Genomic DNA, 24,751 nt, shown 5'->3' with positions numbered 1-24,751 from the left:
AGAAGCTTAACTGTAAAAACATAATGAAACCAAATCCTGAGGACCAGGTTTATGCCTCGGTGCACACAGTTTTATGGAGTGAATACATTCATATCTAAATTTTCCCCCCTGTCCTCTACTTCTGTGAGATCTACCTGCTATATTCTTAATCCTTCAAATGTCCAGGAACCAATGAAACAAATTGGTGTGGCCTAACCAATGTTGTGTTTGACTTCTATGAAGTAAGTGGAGAGTAAAGTTCCCAATGGTTTGGGTAATAATTGGGTTGTATGATTTTAAAAGAAAGACAGATACATAGAACTATTTTGTGTGCTGTAGACTAGAACTCTCTAAACTAAATGAATTGACTGCTTTGTTCCCCAGCAGGGCCTGTACCAGACCACGGTGGGGCGCTACGACCTCTCGTCTTCCGCGTCCACACTGAGCGAAGTGGCCACGGGGTCGACGGACACGTCCTTGGACCTTGAGGACTTCCCCTCAGACGCTGACGTCATCCCCTTCGATGCAGGAGAGTACGAATCCATCGTGCACGGCAGCACCGAGTTCAGGAAAACTCGGAGGAAGGCTTCTTCTCATCACAACTTCGAGGCCGAAGCTCGGAGAGAAAAACAAAAGGGAGAAAAGGGACTCTCACATAGCGACGGAGACGTCAGGCCAAAGAGGCGGACTCTGAAGAAGTACACGGACCAAAGGCACAGCACCTGCTCGTTAAACCCTTACAGCGACGACTCCCTCTCCAGCAGGACCAGACGTTCAACAAGCGACATCCCCCCGCAAAAGTCCCGCAAACAAAGTAGCAAAGAGTTGTACTTCAACAAGCAGACGTCCCAGTCGACGTCCGTGGCGTCCGCCATCGTGACGTTGGACTCCGAAGTCCTCTTAGACGAGGACAAGGACGACGTGAGGGACGACAACTTGTTTGCCACGATCAAGGGTGTTCTGGTGGACAGGACCATGTCGCTGGACGAGGGGCTGAACGTGCTGGGGGTCGTGGAGATCCACACGGTGCCGCATGCCCTGAGCCTGTCCAAGAGGGAACTCTTCAGCAGGATTGCCGGCCATCTGATGAGCTCCGCCCTGCTGACGACTCAGTCCGACTCGGACCTGCTCAAGGAGGGGGCGAGTCGGGTCGGCTTTCCCCTCGTGGCTTCAGACAAGCTGGAGGCGGGGGCCTTCGGGGCTGAGTTTGACGCACGAGAGGAGGAGAGGTACCACAGCAGGGAGAGCGGGATATCCAGCGACCAGGAGGCGTTGCTGATGTCTCTGGAGGAGGATCGCCTGAAGGAGCAGGAAGATGAGCTGGAGGAAGATCCGGGCTGGTACCACAGTCGAGACGCAGAATCAGGATCAAATCCTGAATTTACCAGAACCTCGGTCCACAAGGAGAGAGCAGCTGCAAGGGAAAGTGCCCATAAGTCTGCAGAGCATGACTCCTCCGCAGCGGAATCTGCCCAGGGCTATCGCAAGTACGGCCTGAGTGATCGAACCCTGGAGATCCTGCAGGAGGTAATGGACACAACAAGCCCGTTCGTCTCCAAGCTGAGACAGACAAACGGCCGTGGGAACGACAGCACAAGATGCTGTGAGGAAGAGGAGTATGACGAAAGGGAGGACACCGTCGACGTGGCAAGCCTGCTGCTGAACTGTTACGATGAGGAGAATGCTGCAGACTCGATGGAGTGGGACAGCGGCATGAGTAGCTACGAGTGCACCCCGTTATCAACATTGGGGTTCGAAGAGGACCGAAGGAGGTCTGACGGGAAAGGGGGAAAGTCGGGAAGGCGTCGGAAGCAGGAAAGCCGCGAGGAAGAGAGCTCCGAGGATGCTTCTTCCGCCTTGTTTGCCACCACAGACGACTGTCCTGCGGAGTACGCGGTACAGGAGTTTGATCTGGGAGAGCCCGACTGCACAGCAGACAACAAGACAGACGACTTCCTCGCTGAAGAGCAGTGCAAAAGATCAGAGGAAGACAGGAAGTACTTTTTGGGGAGGCACGACAATGGTCTTCTTGGGAACGAGCTCGCTTCCTGCAAGTCAAGGGTTTCGGGAACGCTGGATACGACTCAGCAGGGAGGGGACGGATATAGCTTCGCAGGCTCTACGAGGGGGGAGGGATCATCCCTTCATAGCCATGCTGGGACATTAAGCACCAGGAGATGGCAGTTGCATGAAGAGGAAATGACCGGTAGTGATGTTTTATGGCACCGGCGGGACGGCCCAGGCATCAGGCAGCTTCATCCATCAGCCAGCCTTATCGGAGATGTCGATTACAGGGGGCCAAAGTCAGGTGTGCCTACATCCCCAGATAAGCACTCGGGACACGGCTCCGGAGCACCGGAATTTATCACCGCACCGGGAGATAACGGCTATCATACAGAGGCAGCACGCCGGGTGTCATTTGTCACCGGGGCGACGGGCCAACCGGGAGGCGAGTGTGACAGGGGGACGTCGGCGGGCTCCGGGGACGGTGACAGTGATGGGAGGATGACAAATGGGGCTGATGGTAATGGCAGCACACAGTGCCACCGACCATTAGTCACCACTAAACACCTCCAGGAGTGTGAAACGGGGGGCATCGTCACCGGCAGAGACGCGGGCATGGTCACGCAAAACGTCTACAACCGGGCCACAGAGGTGGTGACCAGGGGAGACAAGCTGGACCAGTTTGCCTCAGGCTACGTCCACGCTGATGGCTCTGGACCGGGAGGAACTCGTGATGGAGATGCGGGAAATGGGCACGAAGTGCTCTCCAACTCTTCATCCTCCTCGTCGTGCGGTCCTGAGGCAGATTTACGACTTGGTGCCGGACCCGCTGACAGCGGAGATGTTCCAGATTCTGCAATATCAGGCTGGGACGGAGGCCAGGCCAGCAGCGGCCGATCAATACCTTATCATTCCTCAAACACACTCTGGACTCAGGAGGGAATCCTCGGCAATCACGGCCCGGCCTCGCCCTCCGCAAAGTTTGAAGATGATGAAATGTTCCGTCGCTTCCAAAGTCTGGAGAGGGAGTTGCTGGCAGAGGACGACTTTCTGGCCTTGCCCCCGTACTCCAGAAGATTCGACGTGGATTTGATTGACGTCGAGGAAGACGACGCCCCGCTGAAAGAGGAGGACCGCTTCTGGTACCCTCCCTCCGGTACCGACTCCGACCTTGAGCTCCTGGATAAGAGGACTTACAAACAGATTGATGACCTTGCGAGCAGCGGAGCCATCTTGGAGGAAACAACAAAGAGCCTGAAGGAGTTGCTAAATGGGTTCGGCGGGCAGAGGCCGGCCCTGGATGCGAGTGAAAGTGATTCTGACGCCTCCACCGTTAAAGAGCCCAATGAGACAACGCTGTCAGGATCAAAGACTTTCCTCTCTGGAGGAGAGCATGACTTGAATGAGGATGCGTCGTCCGGACCAAACTTTGAAAAAAGAACATCCTCTCTCCAAACTCGTGTGTTGGAAGAAGAAGAAGACTTTGTATCTCAGCAAATCATCACAAATAGCGCACATGTGGAAGAGCAACACGAAACACTCAATGGCAGCTCACAGCCAATTTCACCCCCTACTGTTACGACTGAAGAAAGCCAGGCCGACAACTCAAACTTCATCAACAACAAAAGTTGGGATGTGACAGGGACCAAAGTCTCGGTTGATGAGCAAGTGCCTTGTGCCTTACCAGATAAAGAGATTGAAACGATCAATCCATCCGATACAGAATTCATGGATGCAGCAAACAACACTGATGATCGTCCTGACAGTAAAACATCATCGAAACCTGGTGTCAACGGAGACCTGGCCATCAGTGATCCCGGTTGTTTTGGGCGAAGGAGGATCATTCCTCGTAAGATCCCACTGGGCCGGTTCGCCAGCCCCATAGCGACCCACCTGGCCAACGGTACCTGTGCCAACCAACGGCAGGTAGAAGTGGTTCAGGACCACCGCTGCCTTCACTCTGCAGGCAAGCCTCTGCCACTGCAGCAGAATGGTCGTGAGACCGACGGGGTGCCACAGCACGACATGGCAAAGGAAACTGAGACCCTTTGCAATGGCGGACATGAAAGCTTGGCTGACGCAGAAAAAGGCCTCAGTCCCCCATCCTATGACCAGGCCTGTGGAGAAGTTCAACAAGTAGAAGGACTTCAGCAAAGTAAAGGCAATGGACAGTGTGCACGTGGTGCAGGCTGTGAGGTCAGCTCTTCATCAGTTGTGTCTGGTACTTCAGAGGAAGTCGAGCAGCTTTCTTGTAGCTCAAGGCAGACGGGTGCCTTCCAGTCAGCTGTGCATAGCATTGGGGTCCAACAAGAGGATTACAGTTCGTCACATTCTACCTCTGACGGTGTAAACAATATGCAGACCAACCACAGTGTCTACCCTGGTGTGTCTGCTACAAGTGACAATGAACTTGTGATGTCAGAGCATACAGATGAACTTGAACTCACAGAACAGATCACTACCAACAACACCTTTACAGCAGAAGCCCTGCTCACCAGTGAGTACAGCAGTTCAGTCAGGGTTGACAGGGAGGTGTGTGACGACCAGTTCGCTGCTGAGGATTCTTCTCAACTGGTGCTGCAGTCAGCAGATGGTCAGGAGGATGCACCAGTCCTTGGTGACACATTGCAGGGAGAGAGGGAAACCTCATCAGCAGCATTCTCAGCAGCCAGTGAAGTGGACAGCAGACCTGCTCCATCTGGCCTCCCCACCACACAGACAACAACCCAGCAGGTTAGTGGGTCTAGAATGTTAACTTAAGGCCAAACTAAGCCAATTTTATGGATGACGTCTGTCCTCTTTTACACGCTTTATCTCATGCAAGAGTGTGTATGAAAAAGAAGTTGATCTTGAATTGCTATGTAATTATTGGACATATCATATAAAAAGATGTTAGTGTTTTGAGACATTCAAAACATCCTAGTTTATTCAGGACATCATAGATACATACTTGAAATGTAATAGAATGACCTGAATATATTTAGAAAAATTTTCTGCTGAAGAAAATTTGTTATTTAGCCTTGAATTTTTATGATGAAGTATATGAAAACCATATGCATAATTTCTTAAGTAGTTGTCTTGATGGTCATTGCTTCTTCTCATCCTCTTTCAGATTCTGCATGGTGGGAGGGCAGGGTCAGTAACAACTACAGACAGCTGGGTCAACTGCTGTGATATCTCCCAAATACCCGATCAACAGTCTTCCATTTACCACCAAGTAACTGACAGCTGTCAATCAAGAGGGCCACAGGCTGACCCAGAATATATCCAGGCATGCAACTACATTGGGACATCTGGATTTAGCGATGATGGGTCCCGGCTGATACTTCTCAGTGATGAAGATGGGAAACGTTCTTCCTCGCACTCGCAGCATCCCAACGGTACCTTGTCTGGAGGAGAGGCTACTGCACAGTACAGGACTGCCTCCTCCTCACAGACAGGTGTTAGCAGCCACACCTTAGAAGTTAAGGAACACCAAGAATACTTCTCAGAACAGTCTGACGGCAGCAACTCAGATGCTGCCAATTTGAAAGAGCTGTCGCATGAAGCACTGCAAGCTTGTGACTGCCAGGGGAAGGATGAGTCAGCTGTAGAGTATGGAAGAGAAACAAACTCAGGCCATTCCAGAGACCGATCCGAAGAGGGTTCTTCCCAGTCTGATGCGCCGTGTAGCGCCGAAGGGGCAAGAACCTCGCAGGGAGTGGATCTGGACAACCAGAGTGGTGAAGTCATGGAAGGAACTGTGTCGTTCACAAAGAAGTCTCTCACTGTTGTGCACACCCTCCAGTCCAGTCACAGGATAGAGTCTTCCTCCTACAGCAGTCAGATATTAAGCCATCCTGAGTCACAAAGACTTGTGGGAAGCAGTTTGGGACCCTCAGATGGAATCCTACCCCCACAGGTAGATATGACATCTCAAGAGACATCCATCTCCTCCACAAGGCGCCAAGACCTGGTAGGTCACCGTAGTGCCAAGCCTGATGATCTCTTGCTGCCATCACAACATCGCAGCGGGTCAACAGAAGCAGACGCATCTACCAGTGGTGTTGCCCATGCAGAGCCACCAACCCCCCATGCAGAGCCACCGTGCCCCCATGCAGAGCCCCTCATCAGGCGCAGGAAACCGGAGCGGACTGTCCAGCCAACCCAAGAACAGCCCACAGCCAAACACATGGCCAGCAGAAGGGTAAGGCAGCTTTAATTTTGTTTTCTTCAATTTTTGTTTTCATTTTTATTTTTTCAAATGATGATGAATTGAAATCAAATAACTATAAGTGAATATACAGAAGAATATGATACCCAACATATGTACATGGTAACATGGTTACTAAACTAAGTAGAAAACCAACTGAATACAACTTGCACAGGTGCAGTAAACAGACTCACACAGAAAACAGAGCCTGCCTTAAAACATTGACCAACCTCAATAGCCACCATCAAACCCAGTATGGCAGCTTTTTCAACAGTGTAACAGTATGCTTGCCTTCCCACACCAATTTGATACTTTTGTTTCTCAGACATGTTCAAGTACAAAGTAGCCACTAGGTCAGAGTAAACACAAAACTGAGAGGAAGACAGCATAGTCGGTAAACAGTCACTGGGGTAATGTCTGCTTGCCTGCTACAGCAATTGGTTTCTTCGGTTCTTTGATATGTTGAGGCAAAATCAAGGTTATGGTTCAGAACTTCAGATTGAATTAAGACAAAGAAAAGCATGAACCTGACTCGCTGAAACTTTGCCAAAACAAGGTACAAACTTATTCCCCGGCTCTGTTTTCATGTTATTCCTCCACTTTAGCCTACCCTTTTTTGTTTTAAAAGAAATCCAATCCAAGAAACAAGAAAATGGATGAACTCTCTGAGACTCTGCCAGAATAAGTTACAAACTTTCCCCTCTCACTGTGTTTTCATGTTGTTCCTCCATTTCATCACAGTCTCTGTTATTTTTTAATCCGAGAAACAAGAAGATGAATGAAAAATAGCAGAACTTGGGCGCTTTTACTGGCTGAAACTGTGCCAAAACAAAGTACAAACTTTTCCCCCTGGCTCTGTTTTCATGTTGTACCTCCATTTCAGCCCAGTCTTCTTTTTTTGTTCAATCTGTGAACCAAGAAAATGCATTGGCGTGGCCTCTGTGGTTAACCAGTGCACCCTCAGTTTGCCCTGTCACTTGGTGTGTGATTAGTGGGATAACAACAGTGTCTGGGACCTGGCTTGTTTTGGCTAGCTGCCATGCTGCAGTGGTTTTGCCCCCAAACTCCCCAGTGCGCTGGGTGGGAAGCCTGAGTCTGGACTCTGAGGGTGTGAGAAAGTGTTGCTCATTTAGGCCACACCATTTTATTTCCTGCGTTCTCAGATATTCTAAAGGCATTCAAAGCAAAATTAGGGCCAAAAAAATGGAAATAAAGAAAATGCTGAAATCTTTATGGTAATGACATTTACTAACGCTGTTTAGGACATTTGCATGATAACTTCATACTTTGAGCATTTTGAAACTGCGCCAAAAAGAGTTCTCACATCACAATGACGTCATATTTTTGCATCATGGACAACGCTATACATTGTGATAGTGTTGTTTGAACTAAATCATCTATAGAAATGACGAAATAAATTGACTTTCAAAATCTGATTTTCGGCTCTAATATTGCTTGGGTTCCCATTAAGGTGAAACTGTAGCAAGCAGAAATCATAAAAGCAGATGGCAGGGAGGATAACTTGAATGTGACTAAATTCACTCCATAAAACTGAGTGCACTAAAACTGGGCCTTGTTTTCATTCTTTTTTTTTACAGTTAAGCACATATTTCAAAAATCCAAATGCCAACAAATTAAATTCCTGTGAAGAAGGAATCCTGTGATAAACCCAAATTTTACCACCACATATCAGGCTGGTAGCACTTCAAACAACGAATGTTCAACTTTTGATGCATCGATAAATGTAACAACTGAAACAACTAGGACGCCAAGGAATTCATCTGTTGTATTTAGAAATATCAGTTAGATGCATAGAATAGAAACTTGTTACCATTGTTACCCTTTCTACTGTTTGTAACCTTGCAATTAGCCTACGGGCATGGATTTGCAAATAAAAGTTATTAACAGTCATTAACAATCTTGAGTTGATCCAAATCCTGAATGGTACTTTTTTTAAATCGGAAAATCCTGAAGCGGGAGAAACCGAGAAACACGAAGTTGAATTTGTGTGGCCTTATTAAGGACTGTTGATAAAACAGGGCCGCATACTGGGTAACTGGCGGTGTGAAATGTAACGTGAGGCAAAGATTGAATTAGACCCACCATGGAGAAGTTAGAATGCAAACAGACAAAGTCTGGCTGAAGTGCATTTGGGTCAAGGTCCACTCAGGAGGTCTGTGTAGTTGTGGTGTGTTAAAGTCTCTCTGAAATAAGGTTCAAAATTGCTATTATCTATGATTTTCTGACGATTCTAGGGGTCCTTTTCCTCTTGGTTAAAATGAGACATTTTTCATGCGATGATTCAGTCGGGAAGTTTTGTTAAAACGTCCTCAAAAAGTGTGGTTTTATGTATCTGAGAGGGTATGCAAATGAGCTGCATGTTTCACCGTTACTGCTTTCTGAGTGAATACAGAGCAGATACTTTAGGTATATTGTAATCTTATAAATAATAACTGAGATCGGGATAGTTTGTGTGCATGTTAGTTAAAGGTATAGACACATAAAACTTTTTTATTGCATGTCTCACCTACAGTGACCTACTGCATGTCTTTCAAAGGGACACATGCCCAAGATATATGCCCAAATCCATGCAAATGCCATCCGTAAAACAAGAAAGGACCCAACACACTTCTGGAGAGGAGTAGGGGCGACCCAGTGTGCTTGGATCAAAACACAAGCCATAGTGAAGCCGCATTACACAATTACTGGCGACTCGAAAAGCATCACGCTTCACCTTGGTTAAGGTAGCCTGGGTGCCATCCGATTACTACCGGGGCTCCTACTAGTACTTGCTAATCCCTAAAAACAAATTTCAGGGTAGTGACGGCAGGAGCCCCGGTAGTAATCTAGGACAGCACCCTGGCTATGCTTGAGGATGACTGATTTACCTGAACTTTTAAAACTGTTTTGTGTTGTGTTAACGTATGAGTGAGCAATTCTGTGTCAGGCTGTGATGCATACCAGTCACAAACTGACCAGCGTGAACATCTCTGATAAGAGAGAGATGCATGGTCGGTGTGAAAGTAGCACACCTACACCAGATGCTTCACTGGAAGCACCACATGCATTCTGATGGCACAATGACTTGCAGTTTGCAAACCCTACTACATGTATAGAATTGTTTCATCCATGAACTTTAAACACTGCGAAAACCTCCTTTCCCCTTCAGCCTTTCTAGCGCTGAATTGATGCAGGGTATTACAGGTTTCACATAATACATGATATATATGATATCTAATCCACACTTGTATTTTGTGGAACTGTCGCAAGGGTCTGTGCAGCTGCCATTCGGCGCCACCAGGTGACCTCAATACAACGCACCTTCCCCAACCGAAGTCAGATACCCATTTACACCTAGGTGGAGTGAGGAAAGTCGTGTAAAGTGCCTTTCCCAAGGGCACAAGATCGGTGACATGACAGGATTCGAACTCGGGACCTCTTGGTTCTGAGTCGAAAGCTCTGCAGTTGCGCCACACGACCCCAAATTTTATCCAGTTGCTTGAGTAACTCCGTTCCCCCTTCTACTGAGAAATCGAGTCCCCAGGTAAATAAATGAATTTTCGGTATTCTACATATATTCTGTATAGCCACTGCTAGAAGTCTGTTGGGGACTAAAAGGCAGAGTGTGGGAGAGAGTGCCGCCCACTGGGTGTGTGCCAGTCCTGGTGCTACTGTGTAATTGCCCCTGTCCCTAACCCTGTAGACTGCTGCCTGTAACGTTGATACCACCTAGAAAGTGTTGTGTCTACCTCTGCGGCTGACCCACCCCTTTCTTTGGGAGCTCTCCTTAGGCCATAATGGTTTAAATCCTTAGTTCTCGGATTTGGAAGTAATTCTACTGAACTGGAACATTAACATGAAAACAACGTCTGTACCTTGTTGCACACAGTTTCAGGGAGTGAAGAAAGTCAAATGAAAGTTTTCACCACAGGCATCTGTTTTTGTATTGTCCTATTGGTAAAGTTTCACATGAAAATTAGTCCTCGTCAATATATCTCCTTGGTTCTTGGACACTTTGAAGTAGAAATTAAGTAAGACTAGTGATCAGCTGGAGCAGAATGCTTGGGTCTTACTACTTTGAGTAACTCCTCACCATGAAACTCTGTGTACTAAGGTGTAGACCTTTCCTCAGACTCTATTTTCATGTTGATTTTCTACTTAAGCATTAATTGCCTCATGCGTCGCACGACGTGGGAGCTTCTAAGTCTAAGTCTAAGTCTAAGTAAGTCATTAATTCCAATAACCAACAAGTTACCTTGGAATGGCCCAACCATGCCCCTATAGCTCTTCCAGTTGAGCAGTGTATTTTCTAATGACAATAACCAACAAGTTACCTTAGAGTGGCCTAAACGTGTCCCTATAGCTGCAGTTATGCCGGGTCTGGTCTGTACAGCTGTGCAGGATAATACCCACCTATCTGATAACCAACAAGTTACCTTAGAGTGGCCTGACCGTGTCCCTATAGCTGCAGTTATGCCGGGTCTGGTCTGTACAGCTGTGTGGGATAATACCCACCTATCTGATAACCAACAAGTTACCTTAGAGTGGCCTGACCGTGTCCCTATAGCTGCGGTTATACCGGGTCTGGTCTGTACAGCTGTGCAGGATAATACCCACCTATCTGATAACCAACATTACCTTTCTAATGTCGATAACCAACAAGTTACCTTAGAGTGGCCTGACCGTGTCCCTATAGCTGTGGTTATGCCTGGTCTGGTCTGTACAGCTGTGTAGGATAATACCCACCTATCTGATAACCAACAAGTTACCTTAGAGTGGCCTGACCGTGTCCCTACAGCTGTGGTTATGCTGGGTCTGGTCTGTACAGCTGTGTGGGATAATACCCACCTATCTGACCAAATCCCCGCATGCGTCTTCCCATCACGACGCCCCGTAATTCCCCCGGCATGTCCATTGATCTCCCGGCCGTGTCCTGATCACGGTCTACAGTTCCCATCGCCCGGCCCAATTTTTCATAGATCGGGGGGATCACCGTGGGGTGTGGACTGTTATTGGGTACAAATTCATCCGAGATTGGTCATCACGGGGCTCGAAATCCATCTTTGGAATATAGTAGGTACTAGGTGCTCAGGTGTACCTAACCTAGGAATTTTTTTACCTGGATGCCAGGCCTTTTTGTCTTCAGTACGCTCTCTCAGTTGCTTCCCATGCTGACCACGAGTGTACTCAAGTTAGGTGCACAGAGCTGAAATTCTGTTGCTAACTTCGAAGTTTTAAACAAGTAATACAACAAACTAAGGGTTTCTTATCATCCTGAGACTGAAATGTCAAGAAAATGCTGTATACTTGTCTACAGTTACTTTACACAAGTATACAGCATTTTCTTGTGTCAGAATGTGAGTTATAGTACTTTTACATTTGTAACCATACACAAATATCTAGGTGTACTGGTGCACTCACAGTCACAAAACTAGGTGTGCAGTTCAATTTTGGGTGCACAACAAGTGCATTATACACCCATTATTTCCAGCCCTGTCATCTGATATGCAAAGCTATCCTGTAACAATCTGCCCTCCCCGTACACCCGAGGGGTTCCAACCTCTTAGCAGGCCTGACCAGACGCTCTCCACGTCACAATCCTACCATTACTCTGCTAACGTCCACATGAAAACCTGCAAAAATGAAAACTGTGAAGTTTTATGATGCAGAATTCCATCCCCCGTCGGTCAGGGCGTAAAGAGTGGCCTGGGATTTGTCCTGGTTTTGCGATGGCCTGTTGTTATTGCGCCGTCCGGGGAGGAAATATCTGGGACATGAAATATGCAGGACGTGCAAGATTCCTTGAGAATGTGGTCAGACTGCGAGTTATCTCTTAAGCCCGCTAATTTTCTGGTCGGGCGGTCATGCGGGAACTTGTCCCATTTAAGATCGGAGCCCGACCTTGATCAAAGAGCGGGAAAATGGAGGAAGAGGAGAAGATTGGCGAATTTATGGGGGTCGGAAGGCTGGTAACAGTCTCCTTTTGTTGTCACGGACATTTTGGCATGATTGTGCAAGGAAAAACATCTGGACGGTTGGTTGTGCAGAGTTTCAGTTCTTCACCTGACTAAACAGTACAGTATGCCTTTACAAGTCGGCTTCCCTTTCAAACATCTTGTACCCAGAGTGTTCCTGTACCTAGCTGTTGTTTTGTATCCCTCCAAACTCATTAACAAAGCATCAGTGAAAGACAAAGGATTTTTTTAAACTTTCTCCCAAATAAACAGTACAGTATTCCTACAAGTAGGCTTCCTTTTCAAGTATACCTTGAGTGTTTTTTTTATTGTATGTTTACCCAAAGGAAACAATGGTGTGCCCACATGGATTCCTTTTTTTATTTTAGGACAGTTCACACATTTTTTATAAAGTTCTTCTGCCTAGCCTTTGATCCAAACTCATTACCTGAGTGTTTTTTTACTGATTTTTATCTACCCAAAGTAAGCAAAACGGTGTGTCCACGGGGATCCTTTTTAGGATAGTTCACATATTTTTAAAAAGTTCTTCTACCTAGCCTTTGATTTAAACTCATTACCAGAGTGTTTTTTTACTGATTTTTTGTTTACCCAAAGGAAACAAAATGGTGTGCCCACAGGGGTTCCTTTTTAGAATAGTTCACACATTTTTTTAAAGTTCTTCTCCCTAGCCCCTGATCCAAACTCATTCCTCAGTCTACGCCTGGCCCCGCATCATCAGCTAAAGCCAAATGATGTTGGACCTGACCGGCCCTCTGCCAGGAGTCGGGTCCAGACATGATGGAGCAACCTCCTCCTCCATCCATCTCCCATCATCATCATCTCTCCCCGGCTCCTCCGCTCGTCCTGCGCTGGTAACAAATGGACGGCGGGATAATAGAAACACTCCGCTCCCGCTCCGCACTATTTCCGCAAAGGTCAGACGGGTAATGATTTAATCTCCCGCGGGTCAAACCGCGCGGAACTCCGTGAGGAAGGCCGTGAAAAACGAGCGCGGGGATGTTTAGACCTTTGTCTGACAGGAAAACGGATCCCCTGCAGAGGGCGGAGTGTGACATATCTGGCTGGGGGTGTTCGGGCCTGTTGGGTCCAGTCTGTTCGGCCGGTTTAATGGATGTACTGCAGGACACGTCCGGGGAACTGATGTACAATAGCGCCGACTCCGCAACTCTGCTGTCTGCTCTTTAAAGCTTGCTTTGGTGAAAACACTGTTTTCAAAGAAAGTTTATCTGTTTGTTTATCTGGGGCCTCTTTAAGCTTCTCATCAATAAACAAGGCTTCAAAGAAACCACACAAACAAAATTTTCCTGAATTACACCAAATATGCAAAACAAATGTTTGGATTTAAATTCTGTCATAAGATGTCACACCAAAATGTGTAACACAGAAAAGTACATGGTACATTATGATACAATGGAGGAACATCAGTGTATTTTCAGTAGGAAAGATTAGTTTTAGGTATATTGTTGTACCATAAATATGTAATGTTGATAGAGTCATAAGGACTCAAATGACTGTGTATCTGTTATATTGTATCTGACCCTTACCTCTTCCTTCATGACCTCAATGAAAAGCAGCCTGTGTGCTGATTTGACCTTATCATGAATAAACAAAGGTTCAAACAAACAAAACAAAATACATAGGAAGTTCTTTTTTTTTACTTTCAAAAGTGTAGTTACGTACAATGTAGTGACACGTGAAACATTGTTGTTCAAAGGATTTTTGTCTTGTTTCTGCAGAGTTCTGACGGCAGGGCGGCCCTGGAGGCGGCAGATCAAGAGGAAACCAGGTAAGAGCCGCCGCCTTTTCAACTTCTCCGCTAAACCCACCGTCGGGTAATTAGCAGGGCCTTGCCACTACATTGCTTATGAAGTATGGGCAGTGGCAGGTTGGGCAGTCGTTGAGCCCCCCCGCTGCATTATTCACGCCGCGATGCCCGAAGCTGCGGATGGACAGAACCCACCTGCTCATCCCTCAAACGGAGACGTCCGCTTTCCGGTCCGAAGAAGACCCGGTAACCTCGCGGTCTCGACTCCGGCCGGCGGGGCGATGACCAATCAGCCGTCAGCGCGGTTTCTGACAGGCCGGGCTGAAGTGTATGGATAATTCCATCTGCGGAAGAAATGATTTCCTCTCCCCAACTCCTCAAGGAGGTGTGACGTCGGAAGGAATCCATCATCTCCTAATGACAGGAGGTAATTACCAGACTTAGCGGGGGCAAGCCATCCTGGGCGCAATCAAGGCTCGGATGCCCAGTTAGGAGCGAAGGTCCCATCCTTTGATCTCCCCTATAAAATATGCAATTGAAGTTGCCAGGCCCATGCCCTTGGAGTGCTCTTGGCTGATTGGCCCTTCCCAATGGTCGCAATTTCTCCCCGTGAAAAACCTTTCATATTTTCCGCAACTTTTGGTAACTTTTTTGTAAAACGCGAAAACTTTATAAGTCGCAAAGTTTGGATTGGATTGCTCTTTTGTTTGTCCACTGTAGAATTAGATTTTTGCTCATGAAAAGTCCCCTTGAAAAAGCTTTTATATATTCCCCATATTGAGTTTGGGAAACTCTCTGATACACAGAAACTTTATAACTGCAAGAGTTTTAGTATTGTCGACTTTTTGTACAATTATATTTCTCCATTGGAAAATGACTCTTTTGGTGACAAATTCTCCCCACAAAAAAGCCTTCACATTTTGTCTAGAAGTGATTTTGTGAAAGAAACAAAAACTTTTGCTGAAACGCTTTTCCTATGGATTGCTCACCCCCACAACTTGTGGTGACTTAGTATATCACAAGAAAACTTCTGATCGGCTCGGTTTTGGATGAATTGTTTGTCACCTGTATTTGCTTATGAGAAAAAGACTTTCATTTGTTATTTGATTTGTAACAACGTAGCCCATAGAAAATGCTTCCATCTTTGGCAACTTCTAGCAAACCAAAACAAAACTTCCTGCAACACTGTGGGTTGGAATGCTGGTCAGATGTGTACACGATTCATCAAAATCAGTCAGCCGAGGCAATGTTTGGAAAACAAATTTTGTAGCGACGAGATTCACAGCGTTTCCCAGCTCTCTACCGCTCGTTGGGCTCGACTGACCACAGGCAGGTACTTGTGAAATGAAAATTAGCATCCACGGTCATAAATTATCGGGGAATCACCGAAGGCAATTTTCCAGATTCCTGATTTTCCTTGTCGGCAGCGACCTTTCTGCCCGACAACCGGAGTTCTGCTCAAGGTCAGTCCGAGCGGAATGTCGACTCTTCCCGGCCAAACTTCTGCCCCGTGTGCACCGCTGCCTCCTCATATTGACCTGCGAGGTTTTTAATCGACGGTCCAATATATCCGGGCCTCGGCGGAAAACCATCCGACTGTGGCGCAGCAAACAGACCCTCCGTTTGTGGCCAAATATTTCCGAGGATTATTGGCCTTTTCCGACGTGCAGCTTGAGTAATCCAATTAACTGTTCGCAAGAGAGGCTCATCTGTTGCAGTGGCCACAAAGCGTTCAAACCTACCCCCCTCCCGATCAATACGCAAGAAAACAATAAATCCTGCGCTGTAATTTGATCCCCTTTGTGTGTGTAAGGGTCTCGAGAGTTGCCAGTAATGTTTGGATAATCTCCAAGCAGACGTATGGATGGAAGATTGTGCAGTTTTGTAGCTGCCTGTCCTGTTTCTCTGACACATAAAGAGGGGGTTGCTTGTCAGGAAAACATGGCAGCCAGAAAACAATTCCCACTACCGACATCTGCATGGAGATTACTGTTTGGTCAATTTCAAAGCAGATGTACTCATGGAAAATCCTGACTTTTTTTCTTGCCAACCAATTTTCCTAACACTCAGAGCTCTTAGGAAACATTACATTTCACTCTCCTGACATCTGCTTGGACATTGATGTTTAGGCAGGTCACTGTAACATGTTCTATTGCCTGGTGTCTATAACGCCACCTGTTTAGTTCATGTTTCTGTGTTAATTCCTTGGCATTCTCGTAGTGTTAGTTGCGATCAGGGTTTCAGGCTACAGATTTTGATGCCTTTTCCTTTGACTTGAAAATGATTTAGCCTCCGTTGCGGACTCCTTCCAGCTGTGTTTCAAGTTACCGTTTTCTTATGTACTATTACATTTTTTTCTTCTTATTTCTGGCCGGGAAGGAGAAAAAAATGTAATTGTAAATAAGAAAACGGTAACTTGAAACACAGCTGGAAGGAGTCTGCAACGGAGGCTAAAAAAATGATGCATTTTCCTCGCAAAATGAATAAACGGAAACTGAATCGTGTTTTCCAGGTCGTGGCCGCGCCTGGGGCGAGTGCTGCGATTGGCCCTCCCGGTTCAGGCCCTCCTGTTCCTGCTGCTCCTATTGGTCGGCCTCCTGCCGCTGATGCTGGAGCCGGAGTGCTGCACGACCGCGAACAACTTACACCGCTCCATCCACCCGACTCTACGCCACGTCAACGGGCCCTCCCCCACCTAGGCCACCCACAGTCCAGCCAAAATGTCTGATGCACAGTTTTATATTGTACATTTGCCTGGACTGAACTGATCTTGCCCTATGCCCTCCTGAAGAAATAAGTCACATAAAAGGCTGGCCTATATTTTTACTCCATGTTCCAGTGTTCCACGCTGGCAAAGAAGTAACACAGTTCCATCCACCCGACCTTACGCCACGTCAACGGCCCCTCCCCCACCTAGTCCACCCAGGTTCCAGCCAAAATATCTGAATGATGCACACTGTTATTTTGTGTCTTTGAATGGACAACCTTCATCAGCAACTTGAAAAGGGATACTGGACTCAGTAACATCACCACAGCAGAACTTCACTCACTGTTGGAGGACAGAGCTGAGTGGAGTAGAATAACCCATTGTTCCCTGTGTTGGCATCGCTAGATGTCCCTGTTCAAGGAAAAAAGCCTAATGCAACCTTCTGAAGAAATAATTCCGATTAAGGGCTGTTCTTGGTTCTTTGGTCCACCCATCTTCCAGCCAAAGTGTTCCACGAGGGCAAACAACTTACATTGGTCCATCCGTCCGACCTTACACTACTCAGTGAGCCCTCCCCCTCCAATAGTCCACCCACGTTATATTCTAACTGTCCCGCTTGGTTTCAGCGAGGCTTATTAACGAGCGCCACCGGGGAAATTTGCCCTCCCCGGCCAGAATTCCCTACTTGCTCGGTTATACTCTGTGTTCATGGTCCATAGGGCTTGATCACCAAAGCAAAGAAAGCTGTTATGAGATATGTATATGTATGAGTTTTTTTTTAGATTTGTGAAGTCAAGAAAGAATATGAGGAAATGTATATGCTCTAAGGTTTTTAAAACTTATTAGATTTTTGAAAGTGAAGAAAGTATATGACGAAATGTATATGCTCTGAGGTTTTTAAAACTATTAGATTTTTGATAGTGAAGAAAGTATATAATAAAATGTACATGCTCCGACATTTTAAGAACTTTTAGATTTGTGAAAGCAAAGAAAAATGTGATGATGTGTGTACATAAACCGGGTTTTAGATTTTTGATCCAGAGATTTTTTTATGGCCAAACTCATTTATTTTAACCTGAAGACTGCTAAGGTAGCTGTTTGGCTTTAAAATGTATTGGTTACTGGTTTAGGCAGCAGGGAGAAGTTTAAACCTAAGAAAAAAATGTGATAAAGTATGTACATGTATGTGAACTTTAAGGTTTTTAAAACTTGTAGATTTTTGTGGAAATGGTCCAGAGATTTTTAGTGTTGAATTGCCGCTCATTTGATGGGAAATGATGATGTTGTAAGTATCTATTTTTGTGACCAGGGACTTTTTGATGTGTCCCTTGTATAAAGGTTTCTACTGTAAATCTAATGTACAGACAAAGTGCAACTATCTCTTCTTTTTTTTAAACTTTCCACGTATCTCGAATATTAGAATTAAAGTAGCTGCACAGTTTTAAAAAAGTCTGTGATTTCAAAAATACTATTTAAGTTATATAAGTTTTGCAAACATCAAGTTTCTTGGTCACACATGACAAGTAGGATTTGGACTCTTGTGTGAATTTTATTGCCATTTCTGCCCAGTTTCAGGTAAGTATTTGCAGTTATCAACAAAATCATTCATACCTATCATATCATTCATACAAAATACAAATCCCTTTTTGATAACTTGTCATTCATTTGTTACGTGAAAAGTGGCTTTTAAAAATTTGTTCCTCTTCAAACAACTAGTGCAAGTTAGACACATTGGAAGATACAATCACATAGTAGTATTCGTGAAATTTCATGATTCAGAAGTATTTTGTTAATGCTTATTTATTCTTATTTATACATGTTTAAGTTCACACCAGGTCATAGCTTTGCAAATGAGATAGAACCATAATTGTTCTTGATTTTCTGAAAACAAAATGAATTTTTAAAACTGTACTACATTTCATTTTTTTTTAAAAAAGGGTTACAAGGCCTGTATGAATAATTTTGTTGTTATCCGTAGTAGTGTAATCTTCATACTAAGTTTATTATACAATATCTCCTGTATTCACTTCCACCATTTTCTAAAAGCACTGCAATAAAACTGGTTTAAGTATACTGAGTATCATGGTGTTTATTTCATTTTAAACCTTACTGTATTAAAACAAGGACAGTATATAATGTCCTTGATTAGAGTAACCATAGGTTCCTACAAGAAGAAGTAGGGTTTCCATGTGCTTGTTTTTCTGGTTACAGTTTTCCGTTTGTTTGTTTGTTTGTTTGTTTGTTTGTTCAGACCCTCGTAGTGCCTACTGACACAAAGGGCAGCAAGTTTTCTTGCTGTTTCAGTAGCAGGGTATATTTTTACAGGGAGGGGTTGCTAGACCTTCCCCTTTCCTACCTCCCCTCTGAAAGATGAGTGCAGCCCGAACCAGGGCAACTAATTGGAACCAGGAGCTCAACTGTGAGGCTGCTATCAGTTGAGCAACATGGCTAGAGACATCTCTATTATACTGATTTACAGTGATAATGAGATGACGACGTAGGCAGCCAAAAAATTTTAATTTACAAATCTCCCTATGGAGCCGTTTGTATGTCAGTTATGGTTGTACCCCAGTTGTCCAAGAATTGGTTTATGATACTTGGATACTTTTCTAAGTCCATTGGCTAACATACAATATTTGTAAGCAGCTGATCTTCTAAAACATACAAACAATAAGACATACCAAGTACATGTACATAAAAGTCATTTTAGCTGATGTATTTACATTCTATATCTAGTCAAATTACAATCAGAACTGATATACAACCAGAAAAACACACATTATAAGCCCACCATTAAGGTAGTGTGCGTAGTCCAGTGGTTAGCGGCCCTGCCTCTGGAACTAGAAGTCGTGAGTTCTATTCCGGCTGAGTTCATTGTGCTTGTCGAAAAAGAGCTAGGGGAATTTCCCTGGTACATGGCTACAATGAACCTGTAAATACTGCATATAGCGTCTGTCTTCTCTCTCACGATCAGTGGAAGAGTAGCTCTTCAGTGAGCTTAAACTGGATCGAGGTCACATATCTTCCCCGAAGAGCCCGATAACGAGGCTAACCCAAATGACTGATGTGTTTTATATGAGCCGTCGGTTCCGCCTGTCCGTTCTGCCCCATTAGCCTCGTAATCGTCCTTCCCGATGGGCACTTTCCCGGCAGACTTTCCGGTGCAATCACACGGGACGGAAAGAAAATACGAGCATCCTTGTCAGTGCGAAAATTAAGTCGCACGGGCCATAAAAATACCTGACGTACGACGCAAGGGGCTTGTACACACCCAGGGGAGAAGGCGACTACGTCAAAGATGTACGTCGTTGTCGTACGGCGTTTTTGTCGGGCTTTCTACTTTGTCATTTATTTTTCTTCTCTACAGTAGGGTTTGTAGAGACAAAAAAAATGACAAAGTAGAAAGCCCGACAAAAACGCCTAAAGACACGTCAAAAACAGCCGGAAACCCTCCTCTGCTTGGAGAGTACGTTGTCGTACGTCCAGAAAATTTTCCCTTTCACTGTGTATCGGGTCTAAGTCTGGACACAAAAATTGAAATCAAAGCCAAATTGTTTCTCCCATGCTTAGAATTTGTGCATTGTTACGACCACAATGATGTAGACCACCATTCCTGTAAGAAGTATATATGGAAGTCTTATCTTAGCACGGGAGAGCAAAAAGAACGTGGGGGTGTGCAAATATGGCCGTGGCATTTCGATTCCTTAAAATCAAATCATAGAAAGCACATTTCTTAACCTCATTAACATATCTATTCAGAGTTTTGGTATAAAACCTGGTTCTCCAGTCCTATCCTTAGTCACTAACTAAAGACAGCGTATCTATCTGAAACGTCTGTTTCATCCAATTTTATCCAGTTGTTTGAGTATTTTTGGCTTATCCTTCTACCTGGATGTCTAACCTTCATCAACGCATAGAAAACACAAATCAAGTTGTTATAGTCTCTTCTTTTTTTCTTCAAATTTTGTGGCCAGTTGAACCCGATTGGGGCCATCGGGAAATAGACAAGTTCTAGCCTCCGTTGCAGTCCTTCCCACTAGCGATTTTTTTCAACTTATCGGGTCCAGGTTATTTGGCTGGGGGCCGTATCTGCTTCAGGCTCCGTATCTGCTTGGGATCCTGTAACCGCTGTGATCCTGTAACCGCTGTATGTAAAAACGCAGGCTTTACACACAACGGTTACAGGATCCCAAGCAGATACGGGGCCTTAAGCAGATACGGCCCCCCAAAGAACCTGGACCCGATAAGTTGGGAAATCGCTTGTGGGAAAGCCTGCAACGGAGGCTAGACCAGTTCCCCGTTGTGGCAGCATATAAACTCATACAATAAAAAACTTGTTTAACACATTAAAATACAACGTTCACAGCTGGCTATTGTCATGATTTATTTTTTTACACAGTTGTGTGCCTTCAACACTTCAGCAAAGAGATCACCAAAAGACACTAATCCTAAATTTACGACTGCCACATCCAACCGTAAAGCAACTAAACTAAACATTACACGATATTTATCCCCACCAGTTGTTGCCTACAGGCTTCATGTCGGTTATATACAAGAGAGATTAGTGCTATAAACCCGTTTTCCTGCGTGCATATGAGTTATTATAGATCTCTATACGGCACGGTCCTGGTATGAATTAGCTTTACGCACAGATCTTTATTGACACAAGAAAAGTCCAGCGACTTTCGCAAGGTCTTCTACAGTCATACATCAAACGAAAGAAGTGAAAACAAATGAATTAACCTACGTACAAGTACAATCAACATGTCTGTGAGTAAAACGTATTTACACAATATCTTACACAACTTTCTTTGATGAATTTACTTATTTGCACACAGAATCTATTGATAGGATGATGTCTATTAGATTCTTTTGAGCAAGCGGAAAAAAAGAAAACAGCTTTGAGCATTTATCACCATATCTTGAACAATCCAGAATAAAGTGACGTTCATCTTCAATCGCATTTGGACAGAATGGAAAAAAAACTCTGGTCACGGGGAATTTTATGATACCTCCTGATTTCCACGTTCAAATTTATAGTGCCCGTGTCTGCTCTAGACTCGCGCGTGTTGGGCTGTAACGGATCGGTTGCGGCCCGCGTACACTCGCTTGTCTCACCACATAAATTAATGAAACAGTCGTATCGATTCACTCGGAGATACGCCGGTATCATCATTGTAGTCTTCCCGAGCTTGGAGCGCAGCCAAGAGGGAAGAGGGAGAACCCGTCTTCAAATAGAGCCTCAAGGAGCTCGAAGTCTTTCTGGTTAAAAGGATTGTAGGAAGCGAGACTTGCGTAACAGTCTTAAGGCGTCCCTTAGGGTATCCCAGTGAATAGAGCGCTCCATTGGAAGATGCTTAATGTATTGACTGAATGCGCTGTTTTAGTGAATTTTCTATAGCGTGATTCGATGTAAAGTTTCGGGTTTCTCGCTGAAAGCTTTGCAGCTAAACTGTATATTCTGTATGTTAGATGCAGTTTTCATAAAATGAACTTTTGAAATGGGCGGATGTTATGTCCGTGGTCAAACTCACAGATGAACATTTGACAAACAGACTTTGACTACACCGTTATGGACAGTTATAGAAGTTTGCCGACTTGCGATTCACAAGGCAAATAAATGTCTATTTTTGTAGAAAAAAACGGTGCAAACGTGTCTTGGTCTCCCTGAATACGTAGTCTTATAACCTCCAGGCAGATGAGAAGAAGAAGAAGAACCTTATTGCACGACAATTGTACACGGTACAATGTATGGCAACAGCTATCAAACATAGTACAGATAGAAATAAGAATACATCTTACCATCCTAATTATTGATACAATAAGGGCTAGCATAAGTCTTTGATATAAAGCAATAACACAGTTAAGAATTAGTAGCCATATATTGAATATAGAAACAGGTAGATACTTTAATGTAGCTCCCGACTAAAGGTTTTGCCCATTCTGTCCCAATCGAATTGAAGATAAGTTTCACTTCATTATGGAATGCACTAGATATGATGCTCTACGCGATGAGTTATTCACCTCTCTCAATTCAAGTACTTCAGATTTTTTAAAATCTGAAGTACACTCAATGCCACAGATAGATTTGACTATATATTTAAATGCAACATCTCATACAGTGTTAAAATAGGCAAATATATAAAAGATTGTTTTGTTATTAGAAAAAAGAATAATGATACTCAAAATTAGCCCAAACTTGAATAATGTAAAACCTAAGATAGTCATTTTGTTGTAGTGAATAGTTCTATTCCATACTTATGTCTTGTTCTATGTTTACTGTTGTTGCCATACTTTGTACCTGCTACAATAGTCGCGCAATAAAGTTCTTCGATATAGTGTTACAATCGAGTTTCGGTATTTTTTTAAATAAAAATCAGTCGTTTATATATTTAACTATTTTTGCATTGTGGGAGTTGTTGCATCTAAAGATGTATCAAAATCTGTCGAGTCTTTTGTATCTGTTGTACTTGGATTGATACATGTGAATAAATCATTTGGCACGCCTTCTTGTGTCATATATGCCGTTCGTGAAACAAATACAGGTGTGAAACAACGAGAATGCAGCATACCGCAAAAGGGACCGCAACATACCGCAAAAACACCTGCAACATGCGGCAAAACCACCTGCAATATATCGCAATTCATGCGCGCGCATGAATATAGGCACAAGTGTGAGGGGGACCTTATAGTTGTATGGCGTCGGCAGTTTATTACCCTCCTGCAGGTGTGCGAGGTCACCTCAGTCGTAAGCGGCATTGAAATCAGAGTTGGATCCATCTGTGGTCGTCAGTCTCGCTCAGGGAGAGTTGTAACACGCTGCTGTGATGTTGTAACACGCCGCTGTGATGTTGTAACACGCCGCTGTGATGTTGTAACACGCCGCTGTGACAACGCAAAAGAAAGAAAGAAAAAGTGATTTCGGGCCAGTTTAGCACCCTGAAGAGCTATGCGTCCACCGGTCGTGACAGAGAAGACAGGCGCTATACACATTACTTACAGGTTCATTATACCGAGGAAATTCCCCTTGCTCTTTTCAACAGCCACAATGAACAGTGGACATCCCAAGGACTGTAACCATTTCCAGTAGCGCGCAAGTCGGTTGAGTCCTGAACAGCCGATCGCGAGATTCGAACTCGTGGCTTCTTGGTCCAGAGGCAGGGTCACTATTGACACTAACCACTGGACTACGCACACTACTTTCACGCTCCTACTTTCTGGGATATCCTCGGGAGTCCGGCATAAAGCTCTTTGTTCGTACAATGCCTATCCCATTTGATGTTGTGGACAATATCATTGTAAAAAAAGCTTCCATAATAAACTGGGGGAGGGGGTCAAGTGGTTCGCTCCCTCCCGATGGACCTAATACCATCATCAGCTCCCGACTGTCCGAGACTGCCGCCACTTAAGGCCGGGTGTGTAATGTGAGGCGGGACGCTAATGGGCTGTGCCACGGGTTACCAAATGGTCCGTCCATCAGGCCGGAGCGTAGCCTGATCACAGGCCTCTCCTAGGGCTCTAGCCACGGCCGCTGCAAGGTACTAACCTCTACCAGGCTCCGTGGATCGCTGAAAAAAATAGTAGAAACCGTCTAACCGACTCCCTTTAGCTACAATTCACTCTATTTGGGTGGCCAATTTCTACTATTTTTTCCAGCGATCCACATAACCTGGTAGAGGCTAGACCAGGCCGACTTATCCCGGCCCGATACACCTCTAACCTGCCGCTGGTCACCGGCCTCTATTTAGGTCCCGTTCATGATACAAAGGTCAAGTCTGCTTAATTTTAATTGGTACCCAGGTTGGTTTGAATTGACTTGAATTGTACGTTCGGGATCCAAACTTGCACCCACTCTCAATTCGTCTCAGATCTCCCGGCTTTTCCAGGCCTTTAGAGTGGGTTTCATTAGTCTCTTTATTATGACATAGCAGATGTAAGGATCCGGCTCATTATCGGCATCATTCTATGACTGTTAATGCGACATCTAGTACACGTTGCACAGCTACAGTTTTAACGGTTTGTCTCCTCTTCGCTCAGAAAACGTTGCAAAAACTGACGCAAAACGCTGAAAATGAGCAGGATCCTTACATTTGCTTCGATATTGATAAAACTCAGTCTGAAGCCCGGGG

The 24,751-nt window shown here is 45.0% G+C and overlaps 1 protein-coding gene across 1 annotated transcript in view; it reads left to right on the top strand.

The window, feature by feature from the left end:
- Positions 1-18,076, top strand: part of LOC136432070 (uncharacterized) — an 84,360-nt gene extending 66,284 nt beyond the window's left edge. Inside the window, exons 14-17 of the mRNA XM_066423088.1 lie at positions 364-4,716; positions 5,096-6,169; positions 13,887-13,936; positions 16,428-18,076. Of these exons, the coding sequence (XP_066279185.1) occupies positions 364-4,716; positions 5,096-6,169; positions 13,887-13,936; positions 16,428-16,614 (5,664 nt within the window). The 3' untranslated portion in view covers positions 16,615-18,076. The remainder of the gene's footprint in view (positions 1-363; positions 4,717-5,095; positions 6,170-13,886; positions 13,937-16,427) is intronic.
- The last annotated feature ends 6,675 nt before the right edge of the window (positions 18,077-24,751 follow it).

Source organism: Branchiostoma lanceolatum, chromosome 4 (assembly GCF_035083965.1).
Source record: "Branchiostoma lanceolatum isolate klBraLanc5 chromosome 4, klBraLanc5.hap2, whole genome shotgun sequence".
NCBI lineage: Eukaryota > Metazoa > Chordata > Leptocardii > Amphioxiformes > Branchiostomatidae > Branchiostoma > Branchiostoma lanceolatum.
This window is presented reverse-complemented; position numbering and strand designations above follow the sequence as displayed.